The sequence below is a fragment of the Dermacentor albipictus genome, chromosome 8 (assembly GCF_038994185.2).
Source record: "Dermacentor albipictus isolate Rhodes 1998 colony chromosome 8, USDA_Dalb.pri_finalv2, whole genome shotgun sequence".
NCBI classification, from domain to species: Eukaryota; Metazoa; Arthropoda; class Arachnida; order Ixodida; family Ixodidae; genus Dermacentor; species Dermacentor albipictus.
In genome coordinates, this window is record NC_091828.1 from 94621909 (window position 1) to 94642640 (window position 20732).

The 20732-nt window shown below is 46.2% G+C and overlaps 1 protein-coding gene across 1 annotated transcript in view; it reads right to left on the reverse strand.

The window, feature by feature from the left end:
• Window positions 1-2209: 2209 nt before the first annotated feature.
• LOC139048866 (uncharacterized) overlaps window positions 2210-20732 on the reverse strand; it is a 63711-nt gene continuing 45188 nt past the window's right edge. Inside the window, exons 14-20 of the mRNA XM_070523753.1 lie at window positions 15425-15505; window positions 14747-14824; window positions 11485-11550; window positions 8507-8653; window positions 7257-7346; window positions 5966-6099; window positions 2210-3076 (exon numbers count right to left, since the gene is read on the reverse strand). Coding sequence (XP_070379854.1) covers window positions 2974-3076; window positions 5966-6099; window positions 7257-7346; window positions 8507-8653; window positions 11485-11550; window positions 14747-14824; window positions 15425-15505 — 699 coding nt within the window. The 3' untranslated portion in view covers window positions 2210-2973. The remainder of the gene's footprint in view (window positions 3077-5965; window positions 6100-7256; window positions 7347-8506; window positions 8654-11484; window positions 11551-14746; window positions 14825-15424; window positions 15506-20732) is intronic.

Sequence of the window (20732 nt, forward strand, 5' to 3'; positions counted from 1 at the left end):
GAAGCCAAAAACGACGCCAAGGACAACATAGAACAAATTATTCGTGCTTACTAATTGAATTGATAAATCTGATAAATTAATGGCAATGAAAGTGGATGAAGAAAGAACTTGCCGCATGTGGGGAACAATTTCACGTCCTCACTACCTGCGGCAAGTTGTTTCTTCATTCACCTTCGTTACCATTAATAATCATTTCTTTAAATAGAAAGTACAAGTAATTTACCCTATGTTGTCCTTGGTGTCTTTGTTGGTTTCTCATCATATAATGTATAAAAGTCGGAACCCTCGGTTAACCCCCTTTCTTTTCGTTCATAATATATATATATATATATATATATATATATATATATATATATATATATATATATATATATATATATATATATATATATATATATATATATAGATGAAGCCTTGAGCGCAAACGCGACCAGCTTCCTTCCTTGAAGACAGGAAATCGAACATACTAGCATTAACTTAAACTTGATTGTATCTGGGTATATCTGATAAAGAAATATTTGAATATTTTCATGACTACAACATTCACAGATATGACGGAAAGGTAAAAGATGGGGCGGCGTCCTTCTAGGTGCAAGAAAGACACTACAGTCTGGCGTAATTCATACTCTATCAGGGCTGCATGCATGTTCTCATCCTCGCAAATACTTATAGGTTTATGTGAAAGACTTGCACATTCTACTAATGCCTTTATTAATGACTTGCGCAGCAGCATAGAATCAGTGACCAAGCTTCATCTTTTTGATGCTACATATCTGCTGGGAGATTTCAAATTTCCTCTGGCCGACTGAGTTACCTTTTCTTAATTCTATAATATGACAGAATCGGTGAATTGAACTCTGGATTTTAATCTGTTTCAGGTTATTACGCAGCCTACACGGGGTAATATCTTAGAATTCTAATTCTCACAGCAGCTCCTGAGACAGTTGATCAAATTGTGTCTGTTAATGGTTTTAGCGATCATTCTTTACTGCAAGTAACTCTCAATGTACGCTCATCTTTTACAGGTCTCGCTGCTAAAAAATACGCGGTTATAATAATGTCAATTACAACTTTATGAATTCAGAATTAGATATATTTTCTCATATGCTGTTACCTTCATTTCAGAGTCGGTCGGTAGAGGAGAATTGGACACTCTTCAAAATAATAATGTCTGCCTTGGTTAACCAGTGCGCCCCTCTCATTAGGATAACGAATAATAAATCTAAACCATGGTTCACCAGATACCTACGCTTACTGAGCCCATACGAAAGTACTAAGCGCTTGCGCACCCAAGCGGCTTGCGACACGTACAAGGAAAGCTTAAAAATTCACTGTTCTGCTATGTATTCAGCTAAAGATAAATACTTGAGTAATGACCTAACATTTCTTCTAAAATCTAATCCCTGTAAGTTCTGGCACATTAAAAGCCCAGATTAGGACCACATAACATTTCTTTACACAATAACGCTCCCATTACAAATAATCACTGTGCTTCTGAAACTTTCAATACTTGTTTTTCTTTTATATTCACCAAAGAAGATCAGGCTGATCTGCCAGGCGTATTGCAGCTAAACTACCAATACATGTTACCAATTGAAATAACAGTCGAAGGTGTCGCATGCCTGAGAAATAACCTCAAGCTAACAACATCGTGTGGCGTTGACGACATCAATTCTAAAATGCTGATTAACACCGTTATAGCGTCTAGTGAACTTCTGTCTCACACGTTCAGGCAAATTTTAGAGACTGGTATGCTGCCATCAAACTGGAAGATAGCAAAGGTCATACCCATATTTAAGTAAGGTAATAAACACGTACCGGAAAACTACCGTCCCATATCATTAACATGTATACGCTGCAAAATGCTAGGACGCGTAATCGCATCAAATGTGTAATGTCACCTGGAAGCCAACAAATCAACACGGATTTCGGAGAGACTTGCCTTGTGAGATCCAATTATTAGAATTACCTGATTTGCATAGTAACATGGAAGAGTATCTACAAAATTGTTGTGCTTGTCTAGACTTTTCAAAAGCGTTTGACTTCGTAGCACATTGCCGTTTAATTCTAAAATTATCTGCTCCTAAATTATCTCTTACACTAAGATGAATTTGCAATTTACTTTCTAAATCGTCAGCTTTACTGTATCATTTACTCATACAATTCATAATCATTTCGACGGGGTGTAGAAATCAACAAAACACTGTTATCGCAACAAAGAAAAATAAAGAGAACATTCGTACAAGTCCTCGAGAAGAATAAAGCAAAAATGGTAGAGATTTAAAAAGATAACTTATATACAAAAGTGGGGCGATGCAATTTCTGGCAGCCACCATACAAAAAAGCGCATACATCTGACAACTTCGCTATCGCAAAGTAAACGCCAGGCAGCTCAGAACAGAAAATCAAACAAAACGCAAGCCAGCACTTTCGTAACCCATCATAAGACAAACATGACGTACCATGATGAAAGAAGCTAAAGGAATAAAGCAACAATTTCAAAAAACAAACACTTTTCAATAAATTTTCATTAAGAGGCATAAATGAAGCTTTACAAAGAGGAATGTTTAGACAAAAATCAAGTTTTCTTTGTATGCTAAAACATTGAAAAATGTCTCAAGTGCCTACTAGTTCCAGCTACCATGAATAAAAAGATCAAAATTTCGATTTTTTACAGCGCCAGGTCAAACTTCCAATGTAAACTAAGTTACAAAGCAAGATGCTCGTTTCTTGAACATATCCGTCCTTGTAAACATTTTCCCAAATCTTTATTTAAGTATGTTTTGCGGTAATGCTAAATCGTGCTGAAAATGTTATTTTATAATGGCAAGCCCAATAACTCATCAGCATAAATAAGTCGTCAGTCAGTCGAAAGTTTCTACTACCACAACGTCGCAAGCCATAGTGCAACGTATGCATAGTGTCGTCGTTCAGCACGTTGCAAGGGGCGATACGCAACTCTCAGCTGATCCCTCAGCCGTTTATTGATGTGTCAGTTGCACGGCCCGGACCCGCAAGGTTGACATCTGGAACAGCAACTGCCGCCACGGATGCAGGTTCAGTGGGGATTGTTGTTCTGAAAAAGAAAAAAAAAACAAGGGCATGGCACCCTACCCATGAAATTAAAAAAAAAAGATGCTGTAATCAGTGAAGCCTAAAAATGCAGCGGCAAGTACACTCCTGTTCAATTAAAGACCTTGCCTACACTTAACAATTCCATGTAAAGAAATAGAAAATAAAAAAAACTGATATTTATTCGACAGCACCGAAGCACGTGCTCCCATTCCAACGATGGCAGTTGGTCGTTTATTGTTGCACTGCGCTGTAACACTGGATTTTTCGTTTTTCTCCGCCGCTGAGTAGTCGTGGTTCGTAGTAGATCGCGAAAACCAGGAAGTGTTGCAACGGCGACATAATATGCAGCTGCCGGAGCCGAAAGCTAGACGCCAATAACCAACGTCACGGCTTATCTGGAAACAATGCTGCAGCTTGATGCGCCATGGATCGGGCCTGCCTTTGCGCGCATCGGTCGAGCAAACGCAGCGGTATAACGGCGACAGAGGGCGTTGCCTTGCTAAGCCTAATACCTGTGTCACACGGGCACATTTAAAAGGCCTTCCAGTCGACGGCCTTCGAAACGCCACAACTCTATCGACTCAAAGGAGTTGTCGCGCTGCTACACGGCACTTTTGAAAGGCCGTTGAGTGGTTCAGGCGTTTCTCGCAAAATTGTGTGGCGCTGCGGATCTTTATTTTCGTTTTCATGTCACGAAAAGTTTAACAACATTAAAACCTCTTAAAAGCACTGTAATTTCTTTTATGTTTGTTTATATAATAAAATAATTTGTTTATACATCGCCATACATATATGTTTAGTTTTTAATTTGTTGAGTAGCGAAACTGCGGCAACGTTTGCGCCGCTCGATGCGGCTGCCCTGTTGGTGTGTGTTCGCACATGTCAAGCGGCAAAAATACTCTATTGAATAATTAATAACACTCATACAAAGTATTTTTAGAGCATTTTGGTTTGATTTGTTCTTTGTAACTGTGAGTACGAGCACACTGTGAACGAGAGGGCATGTTCGTGCTATTTCCGTTTCCGTTGCTCAAAGGCCATCGAGATTTCGATAGAGTTGTAAGGTGCTCCGTTGACTCGATAGACTATTGACTCGGCGGCCTTCGAAACCGCCCGTGTAGCAGCTCGAACTTGACCTTTGAGTCAAATGACTATCGGTTGGAAGGCCTTCCAAACGCTCGTGTGACACGGGTATAAATCTGTGGCCGAGAAGGCAGAGACACGCGTCATGACGCCTGTGACGTGTGCATCTGTCTCCTTTACGATTGTGTCTATGTCAGTAACTAATGACTAAAGCGTCGGGCTAAACACTGTGGAATTCCGCCTTCGGACACTTTCTTTTATGTTTACAGAAATGTTTAGTTTACAGAAATGGGGTATAACGTTTTATTGGCGAGTCAGTGGTAAGCATGATAGTAAAGTGCTTTTAAATTTCGCCGTGTTTAAACTCTTTTTCAATTATGTGGACAACCAGCGCAAATTTTAGCCGTCGGCGGCGGCGTCGCTGTGAAATTTCGTATACCGTTCAAGCGGGATAAGATCGCAGCCTCGCGCCTTATGCTGTAGGTGGGAGGGAAAGCGTGCGAGGGTGATCCGATAAGGATAGCTGCTTGATCCGGCGGCGTCTTTTCGTGCGCACATGGGAGAAGGGGGCGGGAGGGGAGCAGGTTAGCGCGCATCTCGTCTTCTATTCCGGTGCCGCTGCACACGCCCCGGCTTATGTTGCCCTCTCTTTGAAGTAATTTGAGGTGCGCTGGAAGGCTAGGCGACCCGAGATGGCTGATGGCTTCGTGTGCGCAGTATTCTCGCGGTCCTAATTCGAGCTGATGTGACCGGCAGCTCAATGCCGTCGCCGCCGCTCTCCACTGCTGGCGCTCGTCATCACGCCATTGTTCGGACAGCGAGTGTCCGCGGTCATCGAGTGTTCGCGGTCATCGAGTGAGATGCGTTCATGGTTGCCGGTGCGCGCGTGACGACGTGCCTGTTAGTTTAGTTAGCAAAGTAATGTTTACATCAATTTATACATATGATAAAGCTACTCTTCTTGTTTTCTATACGGTTGCCTCGTTATTTGCTTTCGAAATAGCTACCCCGCCTTTCGGGCAAAACTGCGGCTCTTTTTCTAGAGGCCAGAATGTAGGCGCCACTGGAGCCTACCTGCCTACCGCATTATATTTCGTTTGACGAAAAGCAGGCATTGCCGCTCGGGGGAAACGATGTGGTAAACCTTGGAGGCTGCGGAGTCTCATATGTTGCAATGAAGCGTCGGACAATCGAAAGGGGGGATAACTACTTCTGGTGCAGTTAATGATGACTGTACCGCCAAGAAGACCCGATGCAAATGCAGAAACTATACAGCTAAATGACGCGGCCGCTAACTTGGAAATGCTCTACTTTCGCTTTGTATGCTGCCGCGTTATGTTTTGTATCCGCAAACACGATTTTTCAACCTGCTAGTTGCACCATATAGGCCGGGCAACGCCTTGGTCACTATCGGCGCTACAGTGATAAATTGGCAAATCATCATCATCATCAGTTCCACCCGCTGTAGGAACAAGGCCGTTTCCAAGTGTTATCCAATAATATACACCTATGCGCCCTCATTCGGCTACGTATCTGCCGGCAACACTCCAATTTTATCACGACACCTATAGCACTGTGGCGTCTTGGAGTGCGCTTCGCTTTGTTGTCATTCATTCTATGTCTCCAATAGTTAAGGAAGTATGTTCTTCAAATTATACATGGCCTATTCACCTTCATTTCTTCGTGATCGTCTCAATTATCGTGTCGGCCATCCCCGCTTGCTGAAAGACAACGTGAAAGACCTATTCCTCCTTCAGGTTAATTTGACTCCGTCTTCTCGTCAAAAAGAAAGCACAGGCGTTGTTACTTTTGCAGGAGCGAGTCCTTGGTGACTTCCGCCTGGACGGTGGCCCTGGCGAAATGGGCGGAGAGCATGAGGGCGACCACCACGGACGGCACACCGAGTACCATGAACCACCAGACGCTGGACCAGTAGGCAGCCTGCGTGGAAGAATGGAAATGCGCTCGCCTTGTGCGCAGGCTGACCGCCTGACCGAGATCTGACCCTCCAATGCAGTGCGAGGCACGTGAGAACAATCCTGGTGGCGGGTTGCACGATTTCATTTGACGGGCTGAGCCTTACTTCGCACCGTCTATGCTCCAAGCCCGCGAAACAGTTTTTTTAAACCTTCTGAATTCGTCTGCTGAATGGTGGAATCGAACCGACTGAAACTAGTGGTATATTTCAGAGCAGTGTATAATACATCAATTTAGCCGCTTTGTATGTATTATTCAGGGCAGTTTACAGAAATAGGGTATAACGTTTTATTGGCGAGTTAGTTGTAAACATGGTAGTAAAGTTTTTTTTTAAATTTCGCCGTGTTTAAAGTTCTTTTAAAAACATTGTACTAAATGTTTCTTTTGATAAGGCAACAAACTCCATAAGCATTGTTGCAGTGGTTGCCCAAAAAAGGCTGCTTTCTCAGCTCAGGTGTATTTGCATTGCAGCTCCGAAGCTGCCGCTTCCTCCTCACACAAACTACTTCGTTTAACCGTAATATCTGTAGCTGCCAATGACAGCTGCTATCCAGCACAGATAGTCGTCCAAACGGGCAGTCATAAAGGAGGCGGATCTACCAGCTTATACTAAAAACAGGTGGTGTGTCTGCGGACGTAAGCAGCTAAGCTAGCAGCGAAGATAACTGGCAAACATTTAGGGCTGCCGCTATAGACAAATATAATTAAGGCAGTCTTCAATATAACTTTTTACACGTGTACTTCGCTCATGAAACTCCTAGAAACAAAACTAGCATGGCGTAAAACGAAGATAAAATATTTCCTCCGCATCCTTTCTTTGTTTTAACGCAAGGACTCTGAAGAATTTTCGAGCAGGCTAGGTGAAATGTGAGAATTTTTTAAAGAACGCCGGTTTCTGCAGTGCCGCCGAGGAACGATTACTTAACAGCTTCGAGTGGAAAAAAACATCTTGCATCATGAAAAATAGGTCTTATTTTGAGCCTTCATCTGGTTCTGATGTTTCGTGGGTTATTTTGCATCCTCAATATAAAGCGCAACAGGAATAGAGCACACAGGACCAAGACACTGTCGCGGTATCTTCGAGTTCGCAACGAATGATAAGACTATATGATATAACTTACCATCAGTCGGACGCCATGGTCGCAGGCTGCATTCACGGTCGATATGTACAGCACGTAGAACGGCCGGCAATCACCGACGTGCTCCTGCATCTGTGAACGTTAATACGTCAAACCAAGAATTTTCACAAGAAGACCGACGTATTAGCCTGCTTAAATATCGATTGACATTATGCGTTGCTAGCATGTTTGGAAACTCATAGCGTTGTCTGTCCACAGACGTGACATTTGTGTCATCATTGAGGATGAGCGCTTTCACCAAGAAAGCATGTCCGTTGAGCATGTCCGTGATCACACCACGAAAAGTAGTGTTTACTGCAGCAAGGCTACCTACACGGAGCAGTGGATCCACGAATGTGCTCTGAATATGGTACCTTCGACAAGAGCATTTCTCCAGTTTCTTTTTTTTATGTAACCAGCGCTTTTTACCCTAATTTATTACAGCCTCGATGACTTGGATAATCAGGTTACACATTCTAGATCGAAAAGATGTATTGACGCTATGAAAATCTGCGTGGGCATTAACTACATAGCGCAAAGTATCGTGCTACTACAAAAAAAATTCCTTTTGCTAAATTCATCACATAAGAGTAGCATATGCTACCGAAGTAAACACGCAAAGCGGCAGCGCAGGTAATTGTTTAACTTTACCGTTAACAGCAATCGAACAACCCCTAAGCAGAAAACTCGCGCGTCTAGTGGCTGGCGGGTATGGCGAGAATTCAAACCAATAGCTTCAGAGATTGCCAGCGCAGCGCGGCTGGTTTCAGGTCTCGGAGGTCATGCCAAGAAGCCGCGGTTGGTTCTCAAAGTTCTCTGTTCTGAGTGATTTCTGGCGAGCGGTTATGGCGAAGTCTTTCCGCTGTGTCGGTATCATAAAAGTCATCACTTGCGAGCTTTCGGTAACGCATCAACTCGCTTTTCACACGTGCAGTTTTGCACGTAGGCTGCTCTATCTCCGCGCTCTTTTAAGCTAATAGGCCTTTTTCACGAGATCAAAGCTTTCGTTGCCACTTTAGCTACAGTTTCTTTAATCTAGCAGTTGTCAACACTAGGCATGACGACAAATATTCCATCGCACGAATCTCTGCTGGATGTTGTCGTTAGTGGAGATAAGTAACGCAGTGGCTGCGTATAAAATGTGAAAAAAAAAGAGCGCATCTTCAAGCGAGTTCAAGGGCTTAAACTGAAACCCCACGCAGCAATCTACAGTTCGAGAGCGCCGCGCAGCCTCAGTAGTAGCAAATCCTTGCCTGTTTCTTGACGTGCTCGTAGAATTGCGTGACGTCACTCTTCAAGGCAGTCTTCGCCTTCGAGGCGACGGCGAGAACCCTGTCGGAGGCACCTTGCAGTCCCGCTTCCATGCTGCTCCACTTAGCCACGTTCTCTTTGATCCAGGCCTGTGAGCCATAGAAAAGCTCTATGTCGTGGATTCACACGGATAACAGTTTTGCTCATCCCTAGCGCGTTTGCCGTTACCCAGCTCATAATCCTGGTACAAAACCAAGAAACTGACACTTTCTACGGGCCGCCCATATCCTCGCAACACCCGTTTGTTCCACAATCGTCGCAATGAACTGTTTCCTTTCTCGAAATCAACTCGGAAGTGGTTACGTGTGAAGTATTTATCCAGGACATCAAGTTGAATTAGCGCATCACTGAATGGAAGATGAATAGTTCGGATATTTTAATTAGCCCGCCTAACACTTGACGCTTGTAACTGATACTTGAGCGATGTGCCTTTAGGGAGGACGAAATGCACAAGTGTTTTATCGGACACCGCGAAATGACATTAAAATGCAAGATGTCACATAAGCATGAAACCTTATCACGCAATATGGTACGACACTTTTTTTTTCTAGGCTAGGAGAAGTCACCTTTACGACATCAAGGATTAGGGTGATGATCAATTTCATAAAGTGCATGGAGGTGATCCTTTCATCACTTCCGTAGCGTGCTGGTCGTTAAGGAAAGCTGACTTAGAAAGCGTTTGTGTCTCTGAGAGCTCAGATACGTGGGCGCTTTCCAAGTCAACAGTTCTGTCTATGAGCCTGAGGAGCACATGGACCATACATTTTACATGAAATGCAAGATACAGCCAGTAAGACACACAGAAAATGTCCGCAAAGCTGGAAGATATGGTACACCCTTCCAGCTTTAATGCTTTAAGCACGCGATCGGAAACATACGAACAACAAACGCGAACAGACATGCGCTGTCTCGCCATTTGTGCTTTCCAGCGCTTGTCCCGTGCTAACCCTTTGTTTCATATGGTTCGCGTTATCATACCATAGAATGTATGCATTGGTATCTCAATTTATTCTCAGTATATGTGAATAGTATGTTGTGTCGGCCGTCTATCAGTTATTACGGTAGTACCGCTGCAAAGACAATGCAAATGTAAAGGCTGATGGCCTTCCGCTGATGAGGCCTTCCGCTGATGCAAAATGTCCGTTCGAGGTGTCTAGAGAAATGTTCCGCCGTGCTTCATGAAATTATCGACCACTTGAGGCGTGCACTCTGATTATTTCCCGCTTCTATAGGGGAGAGATTTCGACAAAATAATTTTATGCCTGCTAGAATCCACTAAGCAACGTCCCCGATCTGATGACATTCGCTAGCAAAAGGGCTTCATACAGCAATGGTGCAGGAGCAAATCAAGGCCAAAGGAAATTAACCGCATTAATGCAGAGACCTTATTGTTCAAACTTGTGTGTGTCAATAAAATTACTACATCTGTGGTGACAACTGCGACAACCGCAGGCACTGTCACCTGTACCAGAACTGAATTGGCTCTCAATCGGGCCACTATTGATCATCATCATCAACAACACCATCATTTATTGTCCCTTGAAAGATCTGTTACAGCATATCGCATAAGGGGAAAACAGTGACACTGACCTACACGTAGTGTATGACGTTCTCAATTACTCGCGTATCTAACGGCAAATGTTCGTGAGTGAGATGGAACGAGTTAAAAAGTCCCACTCGGATATGGTGATAACAGCGCTGCATCGAAAACACACATGTTGGCATCGACGTGAGCAGGTAATGCTCACATCGATGCAGGATGTGAACATTACCTGCGTCCTGCATAACACGACACGCAAACTACCCGACGTTGCACTAGATCTGGGAACAAAGAAAGAAGGCCAATACATTACGCGACAGTAAAATGTCCGCTCGAAATCCACTTTTTCAGCGAAACAACCTACAAATGTGTTACACGTAAGTAAAGTCTTTGAAAAACGAGAACGTAATTACTGCATTCAAGACCAACAGGGTACGTGGCAATGGGTAGATCCTGAACGTCCACAAAGCTACGGTTGGTTGTAGAGGGCACAACAGTATTTATTGCAACGATGCGGAGAAATAAATGCGACTGCACCGCTTGATGGAAAAGTGCCAGCAAGGATATCGCGGAGTGTGGGTTAAGCGAGCCTGCGCTCGAACATTAATTTCCTTTAAGCGGCAATATTTTTCGCAAACAAAGCTTCATCCAAATGAAATCATTACAAGTCCCTGGTTAGCCGTAACTAATTTTTCGTTGTTATCTACTGCAATAAGTAAAACAAAGCGAAGAAAGTAAAACAGACAATAGAATGTAGTGTTCAGTGAGTAAGCGCTGATTTTGCAGTTTTCCTTCCAACTTTAGCGGCCCTCCAACGTTGATAAAACACACTTGGTACAATTTTTCTATGGAGGACATATTCAATTTCCTAGTAAAAAGTATTCTTACATATTACTTAAAAATAAATAAATTATGGGGTTTTACGTGCCAAAACCACTTTCTGATTATGAGGCACGCCGTAGTGGAGGACTCCGGAAATTTCTACCACCTGGGGTTCTTTAACGTCCACCTAAATCTAAGTACACGGGTGTTTTCACCCCCATCGAAATGCTGTCGCCGTGGCCGGGATTCGATCCCGCGACCTCGTGCTCAGCAACCTAACACCATAGCCACTGAGCAACCGCGGCGGGTTAACTTAAAGATAAACAGCATTTCACATGTTGTTTAGCTAAAGCATGAAACCTTGTGACAAGACTGAATGTTGGTATCTAGCTCCGTATTACTTCGTGAATGCAGTGAAATCGCAGCGCAAGGTTTTCCTCTAGGTAAATATAAAAAAGTATGGTGAACACAAATGTAAGCCTAAACAGCAAAGCGGTGTACCCTGCTCACTCACTAACTGTTCCGCGACAAAGCTATATTGATGTAACTCGCACTCACGTCGAGGTTTTTTCCTTCCACCGTCGCAGCTTTTTCCATCTCCTGTTCGGCTTTTACGATGATATCCTGAAAATCAATGCGTCGCATGCGCCACAAACTGGGATATCAGCATGATAGAGTGAGAGCATCGGAAAGGTACTCTGAACAAGGTTCTCTGAGGCGATATGACACTCGGGTAAAGGCACTGCTCAGGAATTTGAGGGCACCACGTGAGCTGGTACCATCAATGGCAGCTTGTTCCGGGACGCTCCGCTGAACCGGCACAAGCAAATTAATAATCCGGCAGTAAGAGAGTAAAAGAAAACGTTTGTGCATATGACACGAAAATCGGCACACCTAATCAATGGTGCCTTCAAGCTTTGAACGCGTTCACTGCGACAGCAACTGAGACTTTCTTAGCGAATACGGCCTCCTTCTCAAGAATGACTTCAGTGCGATGAACACGCTGCGCTTGTTTCCTGCCCCATTGTATGTCGTGGCTTCCGAAAAACAGACGCACATAAGCCATCAATCGCATAGTGTTCGCGGCACACCAAACAAAGTCCGAATTACAGAGCTCCAATGGCACACGGTAGACATGTGGTGAGCACGTCGAGCTCTCGAAAGCACATCGCCGCCGGGACATGGTATCGATAACCAGTGGCGTTTGGTGGGCCATAACACGTTTCCCTAGATCACATTTAAGGCCACTAAAATCCACGTGCCTTGTTGAATGCTATGAGAGAGCATGCGGGAGGGAGGGAGGTCGCGGACTTCGACACTTGATTTCAACAGTCCTTGATACTGTCTACGTGACAGCAGCATTTATCAGTCGCCATATGATGACAAGGAAGTGCTGGCCTGAGATCCCAACTGGATCGAGGGAAGATCGAGGGAAGAAGACGGAATAACAAAGACGACGAACACGGTACATTCAACTGACTTCACAGTAAGCAGTGATGTTCGCGGAAACGTTTAGACGGTGCCATATAACTTCACCGCTAGAGAAAAAAATTATCTGATATGCTTCTTTGCAGGTGACGTCACCGTTGTTTTCGGCGCTGTTCTAGCACGAGAGTAATGGGATCGCACAGCAGTCTACCAACTCCATTTTGCGCAATAGTAAACTACCGAATGTGTCTAAGGTTCTGCTTGAAAGAGTTGCCGACACAGTCATCACTTATTCCTCTTCTTGTAAACGAAACGCTATAATTGGAACGAAGACAACAACGTAGGCGCCGGCGCTCAGGGGCTGAAAAATGATTGCGAATTTGTTCAAATCCCCTTTCTCGTAATTGTGTGGTGTCCGCGAATTCCTGTATGGGGCTATGTATACTCCGTGCTATTGCAATCGGACCGCTGACACCAGTTGTTGCATCTGGGTCGCAAGCCCCAAGGGTAGCGTTGGCCTGGCGGCCTGGGGCACAACTGGAAGCATCCGAAGGTCCTGGCAAAGCATGAGTCGACTGCTAACAGAACAACTTGTTTATTCTAGCATCGCAAAAGGGCGGCCGGTCAGGTCGACCGAAGTGGAGAGACGGGAGAGCACGTTGCTCGACAGAAGAAATCGGAGCCTCTCTCCTGGCGTCCGGGGGCAGCTGCTTTTATACTCTCGGAGTTGAGGGCAAGAAGGAACGTCACGGGATGAGGCCACATGACGGCGGGGCACGGACAAGCTGAGAGACATGTTGAGACGAGTGTAGTGACGCATCAGCCGGGCCGGCGCCGGTCAGACCTCGCTTCACACTTGGGGAGCTCCTCTCCCCGGCTGCCGCACTTTGACAAGCGTGGGCACCAACATGCACACACACGCACACGCACACACGAATACACGTGGCATCGAAACATGCCTGGACGCACTTGGCGGGGAGGCGTCGCGGCAGCGCCGAACGGGCCGAAATGTCCGCCGCTTTGAACGAAGCCTCGGCGTCCGTTGCATCCGCGCCGGCTATACCGCGCGTCGTAGGGGAAACGTAACAGTGCATTGAAACCACCGCTCAGCTTTGTCTGTATTCCTGGAATGGAAGATTTTTCTGACTACTATTTAAATTGACAGAAAGCATACTAACATGTTTGTATGGATTCGTAGCACATAACACAAGCGCGCAACCGGTGGACAGTAAAAAAAAAAAGATCACCGCCTGAGCCCTCCGCTCAGATAACTAACCAGCGAAGCTGAAACGTGCGGTCTCGGTTTTTGCCACTGGGTTTATCCGACAGTTCATTAAACTACGGCTTGGTATGCTGCCGGATCCTCGGTACGCAGTCGCTGCTTGCGCTCGGCTGCACGAGCCTGTTCTTGTGCTCGGGCTGAAGCGCTGGCACAGCGTAGACGAGCTCGTTCCCGGCCCTGCTCGCGACGTTGCTAATCGAAAGCTGCCTGCTCCTCATGAGTACGAATGACGCGTGACCTACCGATTTCGCAGCCGGAGAGAAACTGCTGCGCGCACTCGGCTGCACGGAAAATAACGATGTCATTACTTGCACAGCCAATCGCGCCACTCTCTTCTTTTTGCGCATGCGCATGGGGTGGCACCGGAGGAGTTTTTGGCGTGCAGGCGGCCGACCGACGGACGAATCGGCTAGCCACGTGCAACTTCGCTGTAAAAACTACAGCGCATCAAAGCAAGACGATTAAGAGAAAGGTCCCAAAATGCAATTGCTCAAATAAGAAGGAAGGCACAAAGCTTATCTGGCCAGTGATCTTTACTGAACACGTTCTGGCAGACAGGTAATTCGTGCATACGTTGTGGTGAAAGACAATACACGGGAAGTAATCGCAGATAGCCCTCTTTTCTTTTTTTTCTGCCCTTGCGCAACCTTCACTTGATTAAACGTCTGTCTTGTACTTCTCGATAATCCAGTGCCCGTCTTTTGTACGCCTGTCTTTCTACATCATGCAAAGACAACGAACTCTTTTTTCTTGTCTAAGAGCATGCCTCCAACACTTACTGTTAAGCTACAAACACCGCTATATGAAGCAGGAAATGCAGTCATATCCGCAAATAAAAGGATTTTTGATGCAACCCTTTGCGCCTACTCGCGGTGTGAATAGTCAAAACGACTGAAAGGCTGGCAAGTTGGTGCGGAACCGTAGCAAAAGCCTGCGTAGCGCGACGTAACACAGAGAAAAGAAGCGAAACATAGGAAATAGACTCGGCGCATGGCCCTGTGTTTCCTACACCTTTCTTCTTCTCTCGATGTACGTCTCGTCGTGCAGGAATGTGTGTTAATCATTTTTTTATGGTAGTGCGAAGTTTTTTACTGGGTTTTCCTTTCTCACCATTTGTTTATCGAAGGCAGCCTTGCGCTGTAAAGCCTTGTCCAGGGCTGTAATCATCTCCTGTAAGCTTGTGGCGGCCTTCATAAATATGAGAGAGAGAGAGAGAAATAAAAATAGTTGTTATGGGATATCATCAAAAGTCGTCCCATGGCGCCTAAAATAACGCCATATTTTTTGGGGGGAGAGGGGGAGGGCACCTTCATAAATATGGGAGAGAGAGAAATAAAATAGGTTATTCTTATGGGATATCATCAAAAATCCTCACATCGCGCCTAAAACAACGCCGTGTTTTTTTTGTTTTTTTTTGGAGGGGGGGGGGATTTTGATGACCGATATTATTGCGAGAAACTGCTATTAACGCGCCATCGTTATCCTTTATAAAATATGGCCCTAATCAACCTTTTAATTGTTTTTCTTTTCTCGTTTTAGGCAACACTTAAAGCAAGAACACTTCCCCGTGCAGCTCTGTCTGGAACAACGCTTTTGATGAAGAAATGCAACTCCGTTCCCAATGTAAAGAAGAAAAGAGACGTGGGCGTGTTAGCGTGCATCTATGCAGCACAATTCCTTAACAGAAGTTGAAACTCGATACGACATATTTCGGCGGAGCGCTATTGCTGCGTTCAACGAGTGCCGATTCATGAAACGGGAAGCAACGAGCGGAAATGGCGATCTTACCGTTCCTGCCTTGGAGAGGTACCCCTGTGCGTCGGCTTTCGTCTTTACGAGATCTGCCAATGCACTCTTTGATCTAAGAGCCTGCACGAAGGAAAAGTGAAACGAACAAAACTGAATTAGGTTCTCGGGCTTTACGTGCCAAAGCAACCATATAGTTATGAGGCACGCCCTAGTGGGCGTTCTCGGGGTTAATTTCGATCACCTGGGTTTCTTTAACGTGAACCCTGTGCACGGTGCATGGGCGTTCTTGCAGCTCGCTTTCATCTCAAATGCAGCCGCCCCTACCGGGATTTCATCCCACACATTCAGACTTAGCAGAGCGACGACAAGGTCCCCACCATGGCATGTTGAAACAAACCAAAGGAACCACCCAATATATGCTTTGTCAAAGGGCAATGAGGCACGCAATTAAAGAAAGGCGGTGATTTGGAAACATTATGTCAGCAGAAGTAACCTAAGATGAGGCTAACGAAGATTATTAACCATAATGACATATATAATCGATTAGTGCATAAACATTAGCCGTGATAACGAAGGGATTATGCAATTGATTTATAGATACGCCACATAGAAATTGCTCTCTTTATAAGTAATTATAAGTAATTATTAGAATTACAGCTCAATACATTGCACTACTGCAATACCAAGTCCTTCTCAGCATCGAGAGGAAGTTTTAATGCGAGAGCATTAAGCACCCCGTGTCGCACATTAACCGGCGTCGACGTCTCCCGTCCGGCGTAAGACATCGCTTCGGCAAAAAGAGTTTCGGACATAATTCCGAACCACGCCCACTCAACCAATCTTATACCCCAAAAGTTGCTCATACCTTGTGCTTTATTCTCGAAAGTTGTTCGTCGGAATTTCAAGAACGGCAACCCACTAAGACTGAACTATTGACTGTGCGAAGTAATAGCAGGAGATTGACACACGAAACTGGCCACGTCCCTGCCAGAAAGCTGACCTTCGTGCATTGCGTTCGCCGCCAGCGTTTCCCGGTAAACGTTACGCTTGCACGAGCTGCAGTTTTAACGCGACAGCGTTAAGGAGCTCGTGTCGCAGAAAAGCCGGTGTCGTCGGCGTCGGTGTCGGCGGCGTTGGCCGTGAGCGATAAATCCCAGCAGGCACTTCATGAATAAAAACAACTGGCAAGATGGGCTGGGTTGGAATCGAACCAGGGTCTCCGGAGTGTGAGACGGAGGCGCTACCACTGAGCCACGAGTTCGATGCTTCAAAGCGGTAAAAACGCGCCTCTAGTGAATGTGGTGTTGCCTTAGAAACGAGCTGTTTCTAAGGCTGAGGCGTGCGTCGCTTGCTCAGGCGCACATTTCGTTGCTGCGCCGAACGCTGCGTTGCTCGACGCTCACCGCGTCCGATGCGGGGCGCGTAGTCGCTGCGCCGTAGCCCATTGTCTTACATCCCTTGGCGGGTCGACGGGAACGCTGTCGCGTTCCACTCTTGAAAGCGAAGCTTAAGCGTCCTCCAGTTTTTGTAAGCCGGAAACGACGCAAAAGCGAGAGTCGCCACACCAGCTCGAGGTGGCGTCGTGCCTTTCTCAAAATGTTTACCGGGCTCTAGCTAATTATTTACGGATCACGAAACTTCATTCTTCATTCTGAAGGAACCAAAGGTGAACCTAACTAAGTATCTCGAGATTCAGCAGGAACGTCAAGTGCGACTTATGCCCGAAAACGCGGCTGAGTGAGTGCTTGAACCTCAAGATACCCTGACGTAGGACGTGCCACGGCAGAGTACTTTGCAAGTAGATATAGCCGATTATATATATATATATATATATATATATATATATATATAGTCATATCATAAGAAGCCAACAAACATTGAAACCAAGGACAACATAGGGGACATTACATCTGCTTAATAAATGAAATAAAGAAACAAATGATTAATGGAAATTAAAGTGGATGAAAAAACAACGTGCCGCTGGTGGGAGCCGAACCCACAACCTTCGCATTTCGCGTGCGATGCTCTACCAATTGAGCTACCGCGGCGCGGTTTTCCCATCCACTTTCTTGGGCATTTGTGTGTCCTAGTAGAACCCTGGGAGTGTTAGCCAGCGCCAACACACACAGGCCTTTGTTGGCTTCTTATGACTAATAAAATCGGGACCCTCGGTTAACCCCCTTTCTTCTCGTTTATATATATATATATATATATATATATATATATATATATATATATATATATATATATATATATATATATATATATATATGACGGGGCGCGATAACGTTATCGCGTTCCCTTCTTGAAGGCGACGCTTAAGCGTCCTCCAATTTTTTTTTCTGGAAACGCTGCGCCCACTAGTGACTGACGGGAAGTGTAACTGCTAGTGGCCCTGCCGAGGCACTGCGACAAGAATCATGGTGCATCGGCATCTGCGAGCGCTGATAATTGTTCTCCGAGTTGCCATACACTCCGGGGCGCATACTCAGTGACTCGAGTCAGCGATAGGTTCCTTGAAGAGCGGCACATATTCAGTGAAATCGTGGTGCAGTCTGCTAAAGCGTATGGTTGCCGTAATTGAGGAACCACTGTGACGTGGGTTATAAAGTCACCTGATTTACTCAAGTTGGCGTCCAGGTTGTTCGTTGAAGAGCGCCACACACCTGCTGGGACAGGCCAGTGACCCAAGTCGGCATCAAAGAGGTTTATTGGAGACCAGCACAGACCGAGTGGAACACACACTATTCGAAGTCGGCGTCAATGAGTCATCGAACAGCGGCAGCTACCTACCTAGTCCCGCGTCTATAGTGACTTATCGCATGAAAGAGTTCGTTAAAGAACGGCACGTAGGTACACATTACCACACTGTGACCCAAGTTGATCCGATGGTCGCTTTCGAACCATGTTATCTTAGCACTGCAGCCCTATGCGCTACCCATTCGAGCTCCGACTACCGAGTGACCTATAGGTAGGCGGGAAAACCGTTAGATAAAAGCACACGAACAGATACATAGCCCCGCAGAAAGTGCATGAAATACCTGAAGAATGCTAGCGCCTTAAAAGCACGCGGAGTGGCGATATACTTCAAACTGTTTATGTTTATTACCTATCGCCACAAAAGACACGGCTCATTTGGCACCTTGAATCTTTCACGGTGTCCCTACTGCCTCACACGACTTGCGTTTGTGCGTCGCAATGCTCCGAGTTCGAATGTCAGCCGCACTGGCCGCATTCTGATAGGACCATGACGCGAAGTGGATCCCGACTAAGGTGTCTAGCATAGCCTCGGTCTTAACCTTAATTTAACAGGATCGTTTGTTGCATTAGTGAATAAACCGTACTCCAACCTCTCCATTTGTAAAGCCGATTTGCAGCACGGTAGGGACCCAAGCACGTGAGCCATACAAAAGACAATGACTTCACACTGACGTCATTCGTTTCTGCCACTCACCAAGTTCGAAAGAAGACGGAAAATCGTCGGGTTGATAGGTGTCTCGGCGATGTATTCGAGCTTTTTCTTCGCATCTTTGCTGACGTTGAGCACCGGCCATTGGCTGCCCAATTTGTCCAGAGCTTCGAACTTTGGGGCCCCAGCCGTGTCGTCCACGAGCCCCAGCCACGGACTTTTTTTGCCCAAGATGACCCTGGCCAGGTGTGTAACCATGTCCTTGCCCAAAAGCTTCACCAAGGGCAGTTTGGAGCGCGAACACTGCACAAAGCGCTCCAGCACGCCCTTCACCGCTTTCGGCGTGAATTCTTTCTGGAGCGCGGAGGGAAGATCGGCGGGAGGTTCAGAGCCTCCAATGCCGCTGCCGTGACGTTGCTGCCTTCGCCTGCGTCGTCTGCTCGCCTGCGGTGCACTTCTGGACTTTCGCCGCTACAGCGACTCGAAGCGTCCAGCCGTCTTACGCGCGAATCCGTGACCGCTCGCCGGGGGCTTCGGCCCGTGTGGGCGCTTCGACGATGCGACGGTCGCTCTTCTTCGCCGCCTGGAAGGGCTTCCGAAGCTTGCCACAAGATGCCGCGGCTTGGAGGAGGCGCCGCCTCCCCGCCGTTGTCTGCTGGCGGTGCGCAAGGCGTACGCTGGTAGAATGAAAGGCGCCAGATTTATCCATAATGTAATTGAAGTCAAAAACTCATTTTCTTTCTAATGGCAACAGCTGCTAAAGATATTCTACATCCGTTTTCGTGCGACGTCATTATGAACTGCGGGGCCGCATATGCCACTGGACGCCGGCGTCAATGCAGCAGGCGTAAAACGCCTAAACTTCGTAAAGTAGCGGCACTCTCCTCCTCCGCTTTCACTTCTCCTCGTTTCTCCTCTATTTCACGCTCTACCCTCAACCGTAACGCCGCCTACACCGCTCGAGCGTAGCAAAGGTGACAACATGCGCTCCTCGCGACTTCGTAGATGCTGCTCGAGCGAAAATGGCGCTGAAGCATGGCACGAGGTCCCACGTGATGCTATTAGGCCAATAGCGACGCGGCGTCGGCCTCGGCCTGAGCGCGCGAGGAGGAGGCGGCATTCTTCAACGTGTGGCGCTACTTTACGAAGTTGAAGGGGTTTCAAGCGGACGCAGCATACAGAGGCATGCATGGTACATAGCGGATTATGTAGCAGGTATGGACAGCTGGGCTAGTTGGTTATGATTAGCATTGTGAAACATAGTTGCAGCGCACATTTGAACAAGGACGAGGCGAGATAACCGGCGTTCGTGTTGTCTTTCTCGCCTCGTCCTTGTTCAAATGTGCGCTGGAACTATGTTTCACAATGCTATGTAACACGGCTTAACTTGAACATAGAGAAACATTTGGGTAGAAGATGGTGCGGTGGAAGGAGCGGCACTGGATATAGTGGTGAATTTCAAGTATAGGGTAGACTCCCCGCAGGGACAAACTTGAACGGCATCAGATCTCAACTATACATGTTAGTTGTCTTTGCTGTGCGAGTTGTTCGCATTTCCCTAGATCTGCAAATAATGAGAGACGTCTCTTCGCAGCTCTCGCGCTGCGGTGGCTCAGAATTAGCGGCATGCAACTGCCGAGTATTAGGTCTACGGCTCCAATTCTAGCGGGCATTTGAATAAGTAAATATGACGAACAACGCTCCGTGGACCTTGATTTACATGCACAAGAAAGCAATTTACGCCTGACAAAAGTGTAGTCGGTACGGTTCATGTCATGCCCAAGTAGAGCGGTCGTCGCTTGCCCAAAGTGAAACATCGTCGTAAATTTCCGAATCATGATGAATGAGTTGTTGGCCTCACGGCTGCTGCGCTGCAGTGCCACTTCAGTCATTATCATCAAACGTACCAAGAAATTTGTGCTTATCATAAAACGCTTC